General features: G+C 55.7%; 2 protein-coding genes across 2 annotated transcripts; one reads left to right on the top strand and one right to left on the bottom strand.

Annotated features, from left to right (window-relative positions):
• Positions 1 to 11: 11 nt before the first annotated feature.
• On the top strand, positions 12 to 8,567 carry HPCA (hippocalcin). The gene is made up of 4 exons (XM_027965333.2): positions 12 to 77; positions 2,465 to 2,863; positions 7,359 to 7,464; positions 7,587 to 8,567. Exons 2-4 carry the CDS (start codon positions 2,486 to 2,488, stop codon positions 7,682 to 7,684), a joined length of 582 nt encoding a protein of 193 aa, XP_027821134.1. The 5' UTR covers positions 12 to 77; positions 2,465 to 2,485; the 3' UTR covers positions 7,685 to 8,567.
• Positions 8,143 to 14,816, bottom strand: TMEM54 (transmembrane protein 54). The gene is made up of 6 exons (XM_027965332.2): positions 14,654 to 14,816; positions 12,268 to 12,461; positions 9,829 to 9,888; positions 9,488 to 9,676; positions 9,217 to 9,351; positions 8,143 to 8,800 (listed from the first exon to the last, which is right to left on the bottom strand). The coding sequence occupies exons 1-6, from the start codon at positions 14,667 to 14,669 to the stop codon at positions 8,726 to 8,728; spliced, it is 669 nt and encodes a 222-aa protein (XP_027821133.1). The 5' UTR covers positions 14,670 to 14,816; the 3' UTR covers positions 8,143 to 8,725.
• Between the last annotated feature and the right edge of the window lie 1,989 nt (positions 14,817 to 16,805).

Below are 16,805 nucleotides of genomic sequence, written 5' to 3'. Positions count from 1 at the left end.
CCCCTCCGGCCGCCTCTGCCGCCGCGCGCCGCAGCAGCGCCGCCTTCCCTGCGCAGTCGGTGTCTCCGCGTTGTTGGGTGAGTGGGGGCCGCTCGGCCGGGGCTAGAGGGTGCGAGGAGGGGGCATCCCGGAGGCGGGGGGCCACGTCCTGGACTCCCCAATCCTGCAGCTCCCGGACCTCCCAGGAATTTTCCCTCCGGGGACCCAGGGAGTGGGGCTGCCCCAGGGAAACACGCGGCGCTCTCCAGGGTCCTGACCACCGAGTGGCCAGCCTGGGAGCGGCGTTTCGGCCGCCTCGGGACGCCCCCTCTAGGAGGGACCACGCGCCCGGCGCTCTCCCAGAGCTGAAAGGATTGAGGCGAGGGCCAGGGCGAGAACTGGGGAGAGGTTTGGAGAGGGTCTCCGAGGCGGGTTTCTTAGACTCAGCTTAGGTCCTTCCCATTTTGGGGACCGGGGTCTTCGCGGAGACCACAGAACCTTCTGCCACCCTCGTTTCCAAGTCTTCCAACTGGGAGGGGGGCAACTCTGAGGGTGGCAGGGAGGAGGGGGCACTGGAAGACCTTTCCTGCCCAGCGCATCTCTCTGCCCCCGCCCAGATGACCCAGTTCCTTGGACCTTGAGGAGGGGACCAAGGGACACACTCGGCCGCCCTGGCCCCCGGCATTTCCTCAGTGTCCTCCCACACACTTGTTCAGTGGGTCCACAGCCTGGGGCAGGAAAGGTTGATTTAGAAAAGAGGGCCACCAACTTACAGAAACATGCATGTGATACACTGCTGAGGACACACTCAGGTCCTCCAAATGGCCACACAGGCACATCCTCCTCACACTGTGACGGTGCACACCTAGTCACATGTACACATATGCACTGGCACAGATATGAACTGAAACATGCAGGCAGACAAATGCAATGCAGAAGCCAGGGACAGACATGCATGCGTGAGCACACGCACTCACACACGCTCATACATAAGTGCACATGCACGCACAAGGAATCCCCCTCCCCCCTGCTCTATTTCACAGCCCCAGGCGGCGGGTGGGGGGGGGGGGGGGTGGCGAGATTCACCTGCATACACCCCTACATTCCTGCCCAGAACTGCCTGGCTGCCTCCTCTCCAATACCTTCCCCTTAGCCCTCCACAGTCTAACCTCTTGCACTGAGGGAGCCTTTCTGAACTAGATGAAAGGTTAAATGTTGGGGGATGGTTGACTGGCTAGGGGTCTCCCTGGAAGAGGGGACCTTCACAGGTCTGAGAAGGGTTGCAGCTCCCTCTCCTGGCACCTGGCACCCTGGGTAAAGAAAGAAAGATGGCAAGGGTGTCTGAGGGTCCCACGTGCAGCTGGCCATGTGAGAGTTGTCGGCATGGGAGCTGGCTTATGATGCATTCATGAGACATGTGGGGTCGTGGGCTGGTGTGTCTTGATGCACAGGGTATGGGAGTTGTGTGTGTGTGGTGCTGTGTCAGTACGTATGAGCTGTGGAGCAGAGGGAATGTTTCTGTGTGTGGAGGCATGGTGACCCTGGGTGTGTGTGTGCTGGGTGCTGGCATGTGAGTGGCAGGGGAATCTGTGTGGATTTGGTGAGCTGTTTGGCATAATAGACATCAGTATGTATTCATTTGTTTACTGTTGGCATCTGGATACCTGTAAATCTCTTTCATTTGTTTAACACTTAGGTAGCACTTATATGTGCAGGCATCTAAGTTCTTCATATGTATTAACTAATTTAATCCTCACAACAATAATGAGGTAGGTACTATTACCCCCACTTCACAGACAAGGCAGAGTTTAAGGAACTTGCTCAAGGTCACATAGGTGGTAAGAAGCAGAGCTGGAATTCTAACCCACGTGGTCCGGCTCTGGAGCTCAGGCTAATACCTATCTTGTTCAGCCTCTTGTCAAGCACACACGTGTGGGAGGGAGAACAGGTCAGTGTTTGGGTTGCAGGTGTATTTTATGTGAGCAGGTGTATGTGATGCCGTACGGGGGCAGTGGGCAGGAGGGAGGAAGACCAGAGGGCCTTTTTGCACCTGGCTGGCAACTCTGGGAGTTAGCAGTGTGTCTCCATGGCTGTGTGACCTGAACCAGGTCACCTCACTTCCTTGAGCCTACCTTTTCATCTGTAAAATGGGCTAATCGCTAGGCTTCACTTTGTGAGGGCAAAGTGGTGTACTCCTGGGAAGGCATGGTAGCTGGCACTGAGAAGGGCTTCAGTAAAGGTGAGCCCCTTCTCTTCCTCTCTCTCTGGGTCTGTTCCCTGCGGAAGTAGAAGGTCTGGGGAAATGGTGTGGGGCTGACAGAGTGGCGGGGTGCTTGGCAGGCTGTGCAATCTTGGGCCAGCTCCTCTGTCTCTCACCGGGTCAAAGGAGAGCCTGGGGTGGCTCGGGGTTTTCTTGGAGTGTTGTCAAAGGGCCAGGAGGGCCTGACTACTCCTCTTTGTCCTTTTACCCCCCTGGGGGACCCAGGTGGGACTTGGCTCGGTGGCTATGGGCAAGCAAAACAGCAAGCTGCGGCCAGAGATGCTGCAGGACCTGCGGGAGAACACAGAGTTCTCCGAGCTGGAGCTGCAGGAGTGGTACAAGGGCTTCCTCAAGGACTGCCCCACGGGCATCCTCAACGTGGACGAGTTCAAGAAGATCTATGCCAACTTCTTCCCCTACGGTGACGCCTCCAAGTTCGCGGAGCATGTCTTCCGCACCTTCGACACCAACAGCGACGGCACCATCGACTTCCGGGAGTTCATCATCGCGCTGAGCGTGACCTCGCGGGGCCGCCTGGAGCAGAAGCTCATGTGGGCCTTCAGCATGTATGACTTGGACGGCAACGGCTACATCAGCCGCGAGGAGATGCTGGAGATCGTGCAGGTGGGTCCCTGGACCCCTCAGAATGCCAGGCACAGGTCCCAGCAGCTTGCACCCGCCAGCCCTCCTTACCCTCCCGACAGTCCTTGTGGGTAGGCGAGTGGCAGGTGCTCTTCTTATAGCCTATTTTTTAAAGTCTTTAATAGGAAGTAATTTCCTATTTAAAGAAAAGTTGGGAAAATTTTACCCTTTATCCAACTTCACCAATGAACATTTTATCACATGTGCTTTATCATTATGTGTGTGTGTGTGTGTGTGAGAGAGAGAGAGAGAGAGAGAGAGAGATGTTCTGTTGTTCTAAACATGACCCTCTACCCCTGAATACATCAGGATAGATTTCGTAAGAACAAGGACATTCTCTTATATAACCCATAATATGATTATCAAAGTCAGGATGTTTAACATAGAAACAATGTTATTATCTAACTTACAGACCACATTGAATTCTGCCAGCTATCTCAATAATGTTCTTTATAGCATTTTTTTCCTCTGCCCCAAGATCACACATTGCATTTAGTCATCCTACCTCTTTAGGCCACTTTAATCTGTAAGAGTTCCTCAGCCTTCCTTTGTCTTTCAAGACTTGACATTTCTGCAGAGTACAGGCCAGTTGTGTTTCATTGATCCCGACTTACTCAGGAGGAAACGGATGCTCAGAGAGGTAAAGACATTTGCTTGAGATCACACAGACTGTGAATGGGCCACCTGGCTCGGTCGCCCACATTCCATCTGGATACCCAGCCATCTTCCAACTAATTGATTGAGAGCCCACTAAGAGTCTAGTACTGAGTGAAATCCTTATACTCATAAGCTCAGTACATCTTTACAACAACCCCATGAGGCTCAGAGAGGTGAAGTGGTTTGCCTAACATCACACAGCATATAAGTGGAGTCAGGTTCAAGTTGGCCAACACTCAGAGCTGCCTCTTTAAATGGGGATGGCTAGGCATGTCTCACAGGGTGACTTAAGGACCTGTTAGGAATGTCCTAGGAGAAGGCAATGGCACCCTACTCCAGTACTCTTGCCTAGAAAATCCCATGGACGGAGGAGCCTGGTAGGCTGCAGTCCATGGGGTCGCTAAGAGTTGGACACGACTGAGAGACTTCACTTTCACTTTTCACTTTCATGCATTGGAGGAGGAAATGGCAACCCACTCCAGTGTTTTTGCCTGGAGAATCCCAGGGACAGAGGAGCCTGGTGGGCTGCCATCTCTGAGGTCACACAGAGTCAGACACGACTGATGTGACTTAGCAGTAGCAGCAGCAGCAGGAATGTCCTATCTTAGTACAAATTTAAGTATAGCATGTTAGCTTTATGTCAAAAATCTTCTAGAGTGCCCATCCCCTCAGGACGTTGAGGTCCATCAGAGATCTGGTTCTATTTTACCTAGTCAATTCCTTGTTCACTTTATGAGCCTCTGTTTCTTCATCTGTAAAGTGAGGGTGTTAACTACTACTCCCAAGGCTATTGTGGGTATAAAGCAAGGTGGGAACGCTAGCAGAGGGCCTGGCAGATATCTGGCTCTCAGTAAACGTTAGTAATTGTCAGTTGGTGTTTTCTCTTCTGCACACTCTCCACTCCAGCCGGAATGGCCTTTCCGACATCCTCAGAATGCGCTACTTTGTACAGGCTCTTGTTCCTTTTCCTTCTGTCTCTCTGAATCCCTTCCCTTCTGGTCCCTCAGCACTGCTGACTGCCCCCCTCCCAACTCATCCAGCCTCTATTGGACTCTTGACTTTGGCTTCTGGGTCTGCTCTCTCCAGCTAGAATAGGATGGGCTACCTTGGGATGTGGTGTCTTCCCTATGTCTATTACTAGGGAAAAGCCTTAATGATTGTAAGCAACTCCCCTGGGCCAGGCAATAACTCTCTAGTTGATGAACAATGGGGAGTTCTTGGGGTCTTGGTGGAAGGGCTGGGGTAGCCAGGGTGATGGACAATCTCTCAGGACTGGGTAGCAGCTCAATACCAACCAATCCACATGAATGTCCATGTTTGGCCACAGAGTGTGGTTGCACTGGTATCCACTGGTAAATGCCAGCCTTGCTGGAAGCTCCAAGCCCAGGGCATTGGTCAAGCCAGCACCATTCTCTGGACATCCTCAGGATCCCTTCCAGACTGGCCTCTGCTATTCAGACAGACCCTGGTTTCTTTTACAGCAGCCCAGGGGCCCCAGACAGCCAGTGCAGACAGAACTCTGCAAACCCTAGTGACTGATTAATTACAGGTTGGCTCCAGTGAAACAATGAGTGAGCAGTAATTCCAGACAATTAATTAGGAAGCCCAGGAGAAGGCCAGTCACAGGGGAGCAGTCACTCTCTAAGTTACTCACTCAGTCCTTCTCAGGACCCAGCCCTGAGCCAGGTGGTGGGCATACTAGAGGGGAAGAGGCCTTGCCTCAGTCTCTTGGAGCTCCCGTTCTGCTGGGAGAGACAACTGTGCAGGCCACACTGACCAGCTCAGTGACAGGGGTACGAAGGTGACATATGAGAGTCCAGGGGAGTGAAGGGCAGGGAAGACCTGAGGATGCGGTGGATGAGTAATGATTATAGTATAAGCTGCTGTTTACTGACCACTTACTGTAGCCAACTATATATATTATCTCATTTACTGGACGGTACAAATGAGGGAGATATGATTACTCCCTGTTTTACAGATGAGGAAACTGAGGTTATATACTTGTCCAAGGCTACAGAGCAAGTGATTAGTGGAACCAAGATGCTATTCCTGGTCAACCTTACTTCAGACACCCTGTTTGGAGGGGTCGTTAGCACTCCAAAACCATCTATCCAATGACTAAGAGGGAGAGGGTTCTAATCTGATCTCTGCCGTCAGTTTCCTTTCTGAGCCTCAATTTCTTGTCTGGAAAATGGGGATCTCAGTACCTGCTTTTCAGGGCTATTGCAAGGGTGAGAATAATGTATGTAAAAGTACCTTGCACATAGCAGGTGTCTGTATATGGTAGCTAGTATTATTGTTCCAGGCAGAGGCTATAAAACCTGAAAGGTGGAGGGGTATTTGGATATGGCAAAATCATCTACTAGGGGAAGCCGGATGGTGGAGAGCAGGGACCAGAGTGTGAAGTGCCTTGAATGCCAAGGGACAAATGTTTGGACTTGGTAACAGGGCAGTGGGAGGTGCCAGTGTCTTTTAAACAGGGTAGTCCCTGCCAGATGCCAGGCACCCTGCTAAATTCAGCAGGTCTGGGTACTTTGTTCTTATCTGTATGCTGGGGGCAAGGAGCAAAGGCATAAAATTACTTCTGGAGAGGGGTCCCCAATGGAGGCGCTAGGGCAGCATATAGGCCCTGACCCAGCCTGCATCAGAGAAGGCCTCCCTAAGAAAGCACCATGTAAGCTGAGCCCCAAGGAGGAGTGGGAGGCAGCAGAAGGAGCGTGGGGCAGCCTCCAGAAGGAGCTGGGTGCACGGCAGGCCTGGAGGGAGGCCTGTGTATCACGGGAACGAGGGGGCGGCCCTGGGCTGGGGACGTGGCAGTGGAGATCTGTGTTTGGAAAGAGCTCTCAGAGGTGGCCCTGGGAACAGACCCGAGAGAGGCCGGAAGAGACCACAGCGGAGGCCAAAGCTGGATCTGAAGCTAGGGAAGTTTATGGTCTGGGAGAAGAAGGAAGGCTTCTCGGAGGAGGTGTCAGTAGCAACAAGCTGGCAGACTGAGGCGACCAATCTGGGTCCCTGAGCTCCGGGACTGCGGGACCCAGCCCACAGGCCAAGTCCTACGTGCTCTGTGTACATTTAGCGCAAAACCCCGCCTTCCAGTCGCCTCCGTAGCTCCTGCACCTGGCGGCTGCGGTCCTCCGCCCAGCCACAGCCCAGGCGGTCCCCGCCCCCGACTGATGATCCGTGCGTTTATTTGCATAACATGCCCCGCCCCCTGTGGACCTAGTGGCTTCCCGCCCTCCAGCCCTTAGGGCGGCCCTGCGCCCCCTGCCGGCCACAGTGGCGTCGCAGTCCAATGCCACCCACTCCTGCCCAGCGCTCCCTGTCGACCATCGAGGGCTGGCCACTCGGAGTCCCGGTTTCTGAGAAGCGGCTCTTCTAACCTGGTGCTTAACTGGGAACCTTCGGCGTCTGGCACAAACTCCTTAGTTGGGAGTCCCGGACCCTTCGCCATCTGGGCCCCGATGTCCTCCAACATCTCTCCTGACCGCCTGCTTTCAGCCAGCCCCAGTGCCCACACAGAGCTTCCCTCTGCGAGGCCTTTGTGCATGAAAATTCCTCTGCCAGCAATTCGTTTCCCACCGAACGCTCCAGAGGAACTTGGTCAGGGACCGACCGCTCCAATAGCCCCCTCTTCCGGGAAGCCTTCCCGGTCACTCCTTCCAGAACTCCCCAGCTCCCCACGCCTCCGCCGGCCCCTCTTCGTCTCGTTTCGTTCGGAGCGGTGGTCGTCAGCGCACCTACGGGCGTTTTTGGACATAGTTGGGGGTGGAGGGCTCAAGCAGGCTCCCCTCACGCTCTGCCTTCCCCACCCGCCCCCCAGGCCATTTACAAGATGGTTTCGTCCGTAATGAAGATGCCGGAGGACGAGTCGACCCCGGAAAAGAGGACCGAGAAAATCTTCCGCCAAATGGACACAAACAACGACGGTGAGGAGGCAGGGGCGGGCGCGGCGGGCACCACTCCCCCTTCCTATGCCGCAGCTCTGCTCGGCCACCCCTAGCTGCTGTTGCCTTCTCCCCCCATCATTGCCCCCCTCCTCGCCCCGCAGGCAAGCTGTCCCTGGAGGAGTTCATCCGCGGGGCCAAAAGCGACCCGTCCATCGTGCGTCTGCTGCAGTGCGACCCCAGCAGCGCCTCCCAGTTCTGAGCGAGAGGAGCCAGGTTTCCCCTCCCTGCCTTCACTGACCCTCTCCCGGCTCTCAGCTTCCTCGCCCTTGTGTCTATCCAGGCTGGGGGGCAGATGGCCACCCCCAGGGTCTGCACTCTTAGTGGGGGAAGCCTATAGGGAATGGAACCTGCTGTCCCCCCAAGGCCCAAGCCAGCAAGTGGTTAGCACCCTCACCCCACCGCCCCACTCCATCCATCCAAGAGGCAATTATCAGCCTTAGGCAATGATTGAGACAAGGGTTCTGGCCTGGTCTGCCCCTCAGAGTCAGCCCTCCCTTACCTAGATATGCGGACTTAAGCCACTCTCCCCTCCCCTGTAGCCCCCACCCCCCAGCCATGAGGCCAGACTTCCCTCCCCCAACCATGGGGCAAGCTCCCCCACCTCCACCCCCACCCTTGTAGATCTCAGCCTTGGTGGAGCTGGGAATCACACCCAGGTAGGGAGCTTGTCTTTTTATTTGGAGGGGAGAGAAGGATTCCAGAGGCCTAGAGGCTTGAGGAGAAACCATCTTTGAGCCATACTTCTGGCAGGAGGGCCTTAACCCCGCCTGCTCCTGCCCTTGCTGGCCTGGAGGCCCAGGTGCAAGAGGGAAACTTCCAGCTGTGAGGCCCAGGATCCCACGCCTGCGTTTTGGCATTGTGATGAACACAGACCCATGGACCCCTCTTTGTATCCCTCAGATACACACACAGACCCACAGACAGACAGGCAGACACAACTGGAGGCCCCCCCCCACCTCAAAGTGTCCTGTATGGAAAAGAAGAACAGACCCCCCTGGCCATACCCTCCCCCGCTGCATGCGCCCACATGGAGCATCTCTGTTCTTTTTAATGACTTCAGAATAAAGTCTCCTTTCAGTGCAGCGGGTTGGGTGGCCGGAGGAGAGGGGTGAAAACCTCCCCCAGGTCCTGGAGTGGCCATTGAGCCCTCTTGGCTGGCTCCAGGAATACTGGCCTGATCGCAGTGTGGACTTGGTTGCAGGGCCCCAGTGGCTACGGGGCCTGGATGAGGCATCAGCTGTCAGAGGGTCATGGGCCCGGAGCTAGCGCGGCTTGGCAGGTCAGGGTCCTCCACGGGCTCTGGACTCTCCTGCATCTGTGGAGACACCAGAGGCTGCCAGGCCCACTGGGACATCCGAGAAGTGGGAGGAGGGGGGGCCTGGGAGGATCTTTGGGGTGAAAGGATACCATTACTCTCTACTATGCAAGAGCGAGGCCATATGCCTGCAGTGCCCCCAGTTCCAGTCCAGATACCTCTCCTCCTGCTCAAGACTCATCCTGGGGCTCAGGAGAGCCAAGTGTCAGCTGTGTGACTTACCTGGGAGAGCTGAGTTCTCCGAGCCTCTGTGTTCTCCCGTTTGTCCTGGGGGAGAAGACTGTTGCCCCAGTTTTCAAGGTAGGGGCCCTTTACAGAGTGGTGGGGGCAGATCAGCCTGAGCCCCCAGCAGGGGCTCCCAAGGGATATGGGGGGATTTTTAGGGCTTGGGGGGAGCGCTGGGTAGCATGTCTTACCATGCGATGGCTGCTTTTCCCCAACCAGGGCCTCAGTTCCAGCACCTGGTGGGCGAGCTGGGCGCTGCGGACAGCAAACACACTCTCTGCCACACAGAACAGTAACGAGATGCCCCAGAGACACAGGCTGGAGCTCTGCGAGGGGGTGGGAGGGGCAGAGATGGTCACCTGGGGTTGGGGAGTGAAGGGCGGGACTCCAGGGACCCTTCCCACCTCTGATGAGCCCCTGGTTACCCCCTTCCCTTCCCCCAGCCCAGGCCTAAGCACTTACGTAAATGCGTGTAGGGTCGAAGGGACAGTCGGGTGCCAGTGCCAGGCGTTCGGGGCCCCCAAAAGTGCAGGCAGCCAGCAGTGCCCGGCCCTGGGTGGCAAAGGTCACGGCGATCGAAGCCAAGAGGCCGAGAGCACAGGTCAGAGAGAGAAGGGCACAGGCCACACTCAAGCTAAACACTGTCCAGCGCTAGATAGAGAAGACCACTGGTCAGTGGACATCAGGCCTGGCCCCCTGGGCAGCTCTAGCCCCCGTGGGGTTACGCCCTCCAAGCAGGCCAGACCCTTAGAGGTAGCTGCTGTCCCAGCCCCCGCAGACCCATCCCAGGAGGCACCACGTACCAGGGGGATGCTGGGGAGGTAGCGTGAGAGCACAGTGACTGCAATGCCTGAGGTGATGACCTGTGGGGGAGACTCAGGTCAGCTCTGCTCCCTCCCCTCTCTGGGGGAGAATGGGCAGGGGGGCCGGCCGCTCTCCAATAAAGAGTCCATCATCGCCCACTCCAGCCCTTCAAACCCTTACCCCCTGCTTAGCTTTGATCTCACTTCATCTGTTCAGGGGCGCTGTCTCTTCATGCTCCAGCCGCGAAGTGACGCTTCTAAAACACAGTCACTCCCTGCCTACAACCTTCCCTGACTCCCCACTGCCTACAGCTATGTTTCTCAAACCTCCATATCCCAAGGGTCGTAGAGCCATGTCACCGGATATACATGACAAGTCTCCCTGGAGTGGAAAAGGTTTTGGAAGAAACTAAGTAACTTGACTGGCAAGGAACTAAAAAAACACCACCACTGTTACTGTAAAATAGACTAGGACACTTTATGGAGTAGAATTCCAAATCCCTAGGAGTACGCTGAACGCTCCCAGGCTCTCAGTGACCTGGCCCTGTCCCATCAGTTTCTCAACTCCACCCTGGGCCAGGCTCTTCCCTCATCACCCTGGATGTGGACACCCACGCAGGGCCTGGCCTTGATGCCAGCTACACAGCGCCTTCTCAGGAATGCCCTTCTGGCGCCTCTTCACCTGCTTGGGTTCTTCCTCCTGCAGGCCTTCCTAAACGGCCCTGGTCCCAATAGGCAGGGCGGCTCCACTATTAAGCCCACCAGCTGCCTTCTGGATCTTTTGGGTTCCACTCAGCCAGACTCCCTCCTTCAGTCCCCTCACTTTATCAGGCCAGGGCTGGACCCACATGAGGCCGCTTAGACTCTGGAGGGCCCAGTAATGCCTATAATTTGCTGTGCAGACACAAGTAAGTGCCCCAGACTCTGAGCGAACTAAGCCTGCTCAGCAGAATGAGCTCATTTGACCGTCAGAATGACACTGACTTTGGCATCGGTCACATTGTTTCACAACTAGGGTGGCTTCTTTGTATCAGCAGGAGGTTGAGTGAATCCCTGAGTCTCAGTTTCCTCATCTGTAAAATTGAGGATAAGAGCAGCCCTGTCTTGCAGGAAGCTGTGGCGATTACTTGAGGAAATAAGAGCACAGCTGAAGTGGTCCACCCCAGAGCCCATCTCTGGTGGACCTTCAACCCTGGGCTCACTGCCTTCCTCACAAGGCTGGTCAGAGGAACAAAGTACAATAACAACACTGCGCTTATGTGCACAGCCTAGCTCCATCCCGCCGCCAGAGGCTCCTCTACTTGCTGGGGCCTCTGATCCTTGCTTATCCAAGGCTTGGGGCCAGCAAGCTGTCTGAGCTTCACTTTGCAGGGGAGGGAGCAGGCTTAGAGGGAGAAAGAAGTCCCGCAGCCAGGAGGTGGCAGGGATGGAACTCAGACACTGATGTGAGCATGTTCCCCAAAGGCTGCTGACAGCTGGGAAAGGGTTTTGTGAACTTGAGAATACCAGACCCCTTCATTCTTATATTCATCAACCAGGTACTGACATCCAGTCATAACCATGGCTTCTATTTATTGAGCCCCTATTATAGTCCGGGGCTTCCCTGATGGCTATGCCTGCAGAATCTGTCTGCAGTTCCGGAGACCTGGGTTCAGTCCCTGGGTTGGGAAGATCCCCTGGAGAAGGGAATGGCAACCCACTCCAGTATGCTTGCCTGGAGAATCCCATGGACAGAGGACCTGTCAGGCTACAATCTGCAGGGTCACAAAGAGTCGGACACTACTGACGAGACTAACACTTTCATTTTCGCTTCATTATGAAGGAGTGGTAGCTGTTCTCTTCTTCAGGGTATTTTCCCAATCCAGGGATCGAACTCAGGTCTCCTGCATTGCAGGCAGATTCTTTACTGTCTGAGCCACCAGGGAAGCCCATTTTATGATAGTCCAGGCCTAATGCTAAAGCTCCTGCCAAATTGGCTTTTTCAGTGTCTCCAGAGGAGACCGTATCCATTCCCACCTCCACACCTTGCATCTGCCATCCTCTATACTTGAAATGCCATCCCAGTTTCCTTTCCTACCTGCTGGCCCCAGCAGGCTTCCTATCCGTGTTATGGTCACTGTAGCATATCATCTTTGAATTCCCATTCATCCATCAAGACCCACCTCAGGGGCCTCCACCTCTGTGAATACTCCCAAGCTGAGCTGATGCTCCTTCCTTCTGTCCAACAGTGCCTTGACTATTTCCCTATTGCAATTACCATCCCCATTTTATAGACGGAAGCTGAGGCAAAGAGAGCTTGAGTGACTGGTCTGGTTGGTAGTGGTGGAGTAGGAGTGAGTGCTCAGGGCTCTCTGCCTGCCTACCCCAGGTTGTGGGTGGGGACTCATCAAAGACCCTGCCAGCCCCCTCCTGCCAGTCATCCTCCCAGCCTGGCCTTACCACGACGGCAGAAGTGACAGAGAGGATGTCGACCACGCAGTACTGCAGAGCCACAGCGTCACTGGGGGCAGCCACGTAGCGCAGCACGGTGCCGTGGAGGAGAGCGGCTGCGATGAAGCTCACGTGGCCCAGCACGACCAGCACCAGCCCCGTCTTCATCAGTACCTTCCGGAAGTCACCCACGCTCAGGCCACCTGGGAGGGACAGCCACATCAGGGCCATGCGTGGGACTCACTCCGCTGGGCAGAGGAGGAAACTGAGGCCCCGGCAGGAGTGATGGGCATTAGGTTCTAAATCTATTTCTGGATGATTCGGGGCCAGTAGCTTGTCTTCTCTGAGTCTCAGTTTCCTTATCAGAGAAGGGGGTTCATGTTACTTTCATGGGAGTCCTTGGATCTCTAAGGTTGGAAAAGCATACAGGTGGTACTTAATAATAAAGAGTAATAGTCTTTGTTAGTGTTCAGGGTCATGAGTGGCACAGTCAGGATTTGAACCCAGGTCTCTAGCTCTAGACCTATAATCCTCTAAGCTTTGTATCCTCTGATTTTTTTCATCCATATATTTGTTACATCAGTGTTCACTGAGTGCCTGTTCCATGCCAGGCCCTGAGGCACCATAGATAGCTTGATGGTCCCTGGTCTAAACGCCAGGGAGCCCCCAGTTCACTGGGCAGGGATCAGGTACTATGCAGGACTCAGTTTGATGGATAGGACCTGGCACACAGTAGGGACTCAGCTCACTCAAGCTTCTGAGTCTCCATTTCCCCATCTGCAGAATGGGAAGAATAACCCTTGTTTCCCAGTGGGGAAAGAGGGTCCCCATGAGAAGATAGACAGGAAAGGAGGGCATACCCTGGGTGCAGGGGCACTGGGCAGGGACACAGCAAGATGGGGAGGCTGGGGTCAAAAGAACATCACATGCAAATCCTGAGTGTCCACAGGTGGCTGCTCAGCTCCCATCTGCACACCTCCCAGGACCAAGGAGTCCTCCTCCCGGCTGTTCCAGATAGCTGGAATGTGCCCTGTGGTACCTGGCTCTGCATATGATGGCCCCTGGACCCACCAGCCCCTTCACTCTAGCCAGCTCAGCAAGACCGAAAGACTGGCCTGGGCCCTAGAACTAAACAAGCCCCTCTTCTTCCTTTAGCTGCTCCTTGTGGAGCCTCTGAGTCCCTTTCCAGACCTCGATGTCCCCATCGGTGGCAGAAAGGAGGATTGGATCATGTTTCATATATGGGGGTTTTGCAGCAAGAAAGAAAGAAAAAAGGAAGGGAGTGTGGGTAGGAAGGAAGGAATCCCTAAATTGGATGTTCTTGGGGGCCCTATGCCAAAAGGAGGCCCCCAGGGAGCAGGGAGGGCTGGAGCTACTCAGCCACAGCCCCTCTTCATGACCCCCCACCAGCCTCTCTCCTTTCTGGGCCCCAGTTTCTTTCTCCAGAGGTAGAATGGGAAGGGGTTGGCCTAGCAGGTTTCTGAGACGCCTGCAGGACGCTCTGAAACTATACCAGATCTAGGAGAAGCAGAGGGCAGAAGATGGGCAGGACAGCTACCGCAGGACTGGATGGCGTCATTAAGATTAAGTGCTGGTCAAACAGGAAGGGGCATGGCAGCCTTGTCCCAGGAGCCTGACCCACTTCACCCGGTCCACCCACCTCCCTGGCCACCCAGACACACCAAATGGGCTCATGAGCAACAGGATCCCACGACCAAGACTTGGTCAAATCGGAGGTAGAGTGCCAGCATGGGGCTGTGCTTGGAGCACTGGACAGAGTCTCGGGGCAGTCCTGCTCAGGAAGGTCTTAGGAGGGGGTGCTACCCTCACCACTTTACAGATGAGGAAACTGAAGCTCAAAAGTTCTCTCGGTTAGAGAGTAGGGATTCCCCCAGATCTGTCCTGTGCCCGCGAGCAGCATCACTGTGTCCAGGCAGTGAGAGGAAGGGACTCGTCTGTCTCACTCCTCTGTCTGGATCTGGGGAGCAGAGGGTAGGGAAACCGGAGCCCTTTGCGAGGCTAATAAGGGAGCCAAGGGCAGGCAGCCTCAGGCTCAGAACTCCCTGGGCTCTGGATACCCCTCCCTCCGCTCTGGCTTCTGGGGAGCGGGCGCTGCTTTCCTCCCATCTAGGGGGTCCCTCCGCAAGAAAGGAAAGTGCAAGCGGGCAAGGTGCGACTCCACCTCGGGAAGATACCAAGAGCCCGCCTCTCGCCAGCTCAGTGCGAGGAAACTGAGGCCCAGAGCAGAAAGTGACCCGCAGAGAAGGTGGCCTGGACCGCGGGGATTCCGGGCGCCCACTACAGTGCTCCGCCCCTTCGGGAGGACTTGGTTGCGGGGTCGGGCCTCCCGGGCCGTCCCCCGACCCCTACCCCTACCCCCACCCCCGGCGCTCACCCAGGCGCAGACACATCTTGGCTTCGGCGCCGCGTCTACGCGGCGGCTTCAGCGGGGCTCCATCCCGGGCCGCAGCCGCCGCGCGCCCTGCAGAGCCCGCGCCGCGCCCACTTCCCGCCGGGAGCCCCGAGCTCCCGGCGCCCGGCCGGCCTCCCTTCCCGTCACCCCCCGGGCGACCCGGCCCCGGGAGAGCCCAGGCGGCTCATTTACATCCTGGGCCGGTCCGACCGGCTGGACGGCCCTTCCAAGGCCCGCCCTGCTGATTCACAGCGCTGGCCCCACCCACCTGCGCCGGCCTCGGGTGCCGGCCAGCGCCCGGCCACCGACTCCTCTGGCCCACCTCGTTCTAGGGATGCCCATTTTACAGGTGGAAACTGAGGCCTAGAGGAGTTGCGATCGTCCAGGCCAGGGAGTGAGATGGGGCCTGGTGCGTGGTTGTCCTGACCGGTGGGCATATGGACAGGAAAGCCCCTGGATGAAGGCTGGGAATCCACTTCTTTCTATAGGGTGGGGAAAGGCCACGGTGAGTGATGTAAGAGAGCTACCTAGAGAATCGGGGACTGACCTCGACCTGCTGCGTGACCGCAGGTAAACCACATTTCCTGCTTCCCCAGCCTAGGATCCCTCTGTGCCCCACACTGAACAAGCCACTTTACTTGTGGGGTGTGGTTGGAGACAGTCTCTGTCCTTTCCTCTCAGAAAATCCGGGATAATAATTCTTGTCCCCTAAAGTCGTGACAGTGAAGTGATAGTCGCTCAGTCATGTCCGATTCTTTGTGACCTGGTGGAGTGCAGCCGGCCAGGCTCCTCTGTCCATGGCGTTTCCAGGCAAGAGTACTGGAGTGGGTAGCCATTCCTTTCTCCAGGGGATCATCCCTACCTGGGGATCATCCCTACCCAGGGATCAAACTCGGGTCTCCTGCACTGCAGGCAGATTCTTTACCAGGGCGCCACCAGGAAAGCCCCGAGCTGTGGTGAAGTACAAAAAAGGGGTGAGAAAGCACTTTGCAAACCCTCCAGAGTATGTTCACAGACAAAGTGCAGAGCCAGCGGGAGCACATAATAGCAGCTGTACTCTTCCCGGCTGCTGGTTGCTCTGCCTCTCCATGTAGCAGCCTGACCCGAGTCCTCCTTTGTTTCATCCTCAACATGTAGAAATGGACTCAAGCAAGAGTGTCCAGGGGAAGTGGTGGAGTAGAGGGTCTCTGTCCTCATATTCTCTAATGTGGCGGGGCTGTGGCTGCCTGCCTGTGCCCTCGGCCCTCGGGCAGGCCTCTGGGAGGCACTTTTATGGTCTCCAGGCAGCATCAGTTCAGTCTGCACCCCGCACCCCACTGCTCAGTGGCCTTGAGGGCAGGAGCTGGCTTGATGCATCTAACACCAGCTATCCTCTGATGCCTGTGCCTTGTGTGCGGAGCACACAATTTACAGATGACCAAGTCCATCTCCTGGGGGCTGCCCTGGAGAGTGCGTGTGGTCACTGCAAAGCCAATGTCAGATCTCACTTGTGTGCATGTATGTGGCCTCCCTCTCCGTGTCAGGCAGTCCCCTTGATTCTGAGCCCATTTGGGGCAGTCTGGAATGAGGCTGGGGACCCAGACGTTTTAAATGTTATTGCTTACAAACCAATAAAAGAGAGTTCTCTCTTTCTAACCTTAGAACAATACTGAGAGTTAAATATTATTACTCCATTTTACAGAGAGAACATTGAGGCCTAGAAAGGTAAAGTGGCTTTTCAAATAGCACACAGTGGGTATCAATGGTAGAACTGAGACTTGAATCCAGACTATGTAACTCTGAAGGCTGCTTCTGAGTGAGGTGGGGAACGAGAGGGCATAGTCTCCAGGGAGTGGGCCTCCTCTCTGGGACCTCTGAGGAGGGAACCACCCACCTTTTGCTCCTCTGACCCAGTTTCCTGGCTATGGCCCAGCCTTAGCCGCCTGAAGTTATCACCACTTCTCTTCCTTATTGCCAAGTGGCCAAAGTCCATTCATCTGAGTTGCCCAATGTCCCTTGCCTGTGCCCCACCCTTCTGCACACTGGCCTAGGTTTCTGGGGTTCTGGGAAGAAGCCTAGACTAGAGAACTAGCCCCCTGTGCTCCACCAACTCATTATGACACTCTGGGAGCTCACTGTTCTTCTCCAAGCCTCG

This window comes from Ovis aries, chromosome 2 (genome assembly GCF_016772045.2).
Source record: "Ovis aries strain OAR_USU_Benz2616 breed Rambouillet chromosome 2, ARS-UI_Ramb_v3.0, whole genome shotgun sequence".
Classification (NCBI taxonomy): domain Eukaryota; kingdom Metazoa; phylum Chordata; class Mammalia; order Artiodactyla; family Bovidae; genus Ovis; species Ovis aries.
Note: the sequence above shows the minus strand (reverse complement) of the source record. Positions and strands in the feature narration are given on the sequence as shown.

What these genes read in the sequence shown, in the direction of transcription:
- HPCA (XM_027965333.2), top strand. Translation starts at nt 2,486, where the DNA reads ATGGGCAAGCAAAACAGCAAGCTGCGGCCAGAGATGCTGCAGGACCTG. An exon ending in AGATGCTGGAGATCGTGCAG is followed by an intron (nt 2,864 to 7,358) that starts GTGGGTCCCTGG and finishes CCCGCCCCCCAG; the next exon opens with GCCATTTACAAGATGGTTTC. An exon ending in AATGGACACAAACAACGACG is followed by an intron (nt 7,465 to 7,586) that starts GTGAGGAGGCAG and finishes CTCGCCCCGCAG; the next exon opens with GCAAGCTGTCCCTGGAGGAG.
- TMEM54 (XM_027965332.2), bottom strand. An exon ending in CTGTCACTTCTGCCGTCGTG is followed by an intron (nt 9,889 to 12,267) that starts GTAAGGCCAGGC and finishes TCTCCCCCACAG; the next exon opens with GTCATCACCTCAGGCATTGC. An exon ending in GGAAAAGCAGCCATCGCATG is followed by an intron (nt 8,801 to 9,216) that starts GTAAGACATGCT and finishes GTGTCTCCACAG; the next exon opens with ATGCAGGAGAGTCCAGAGCC.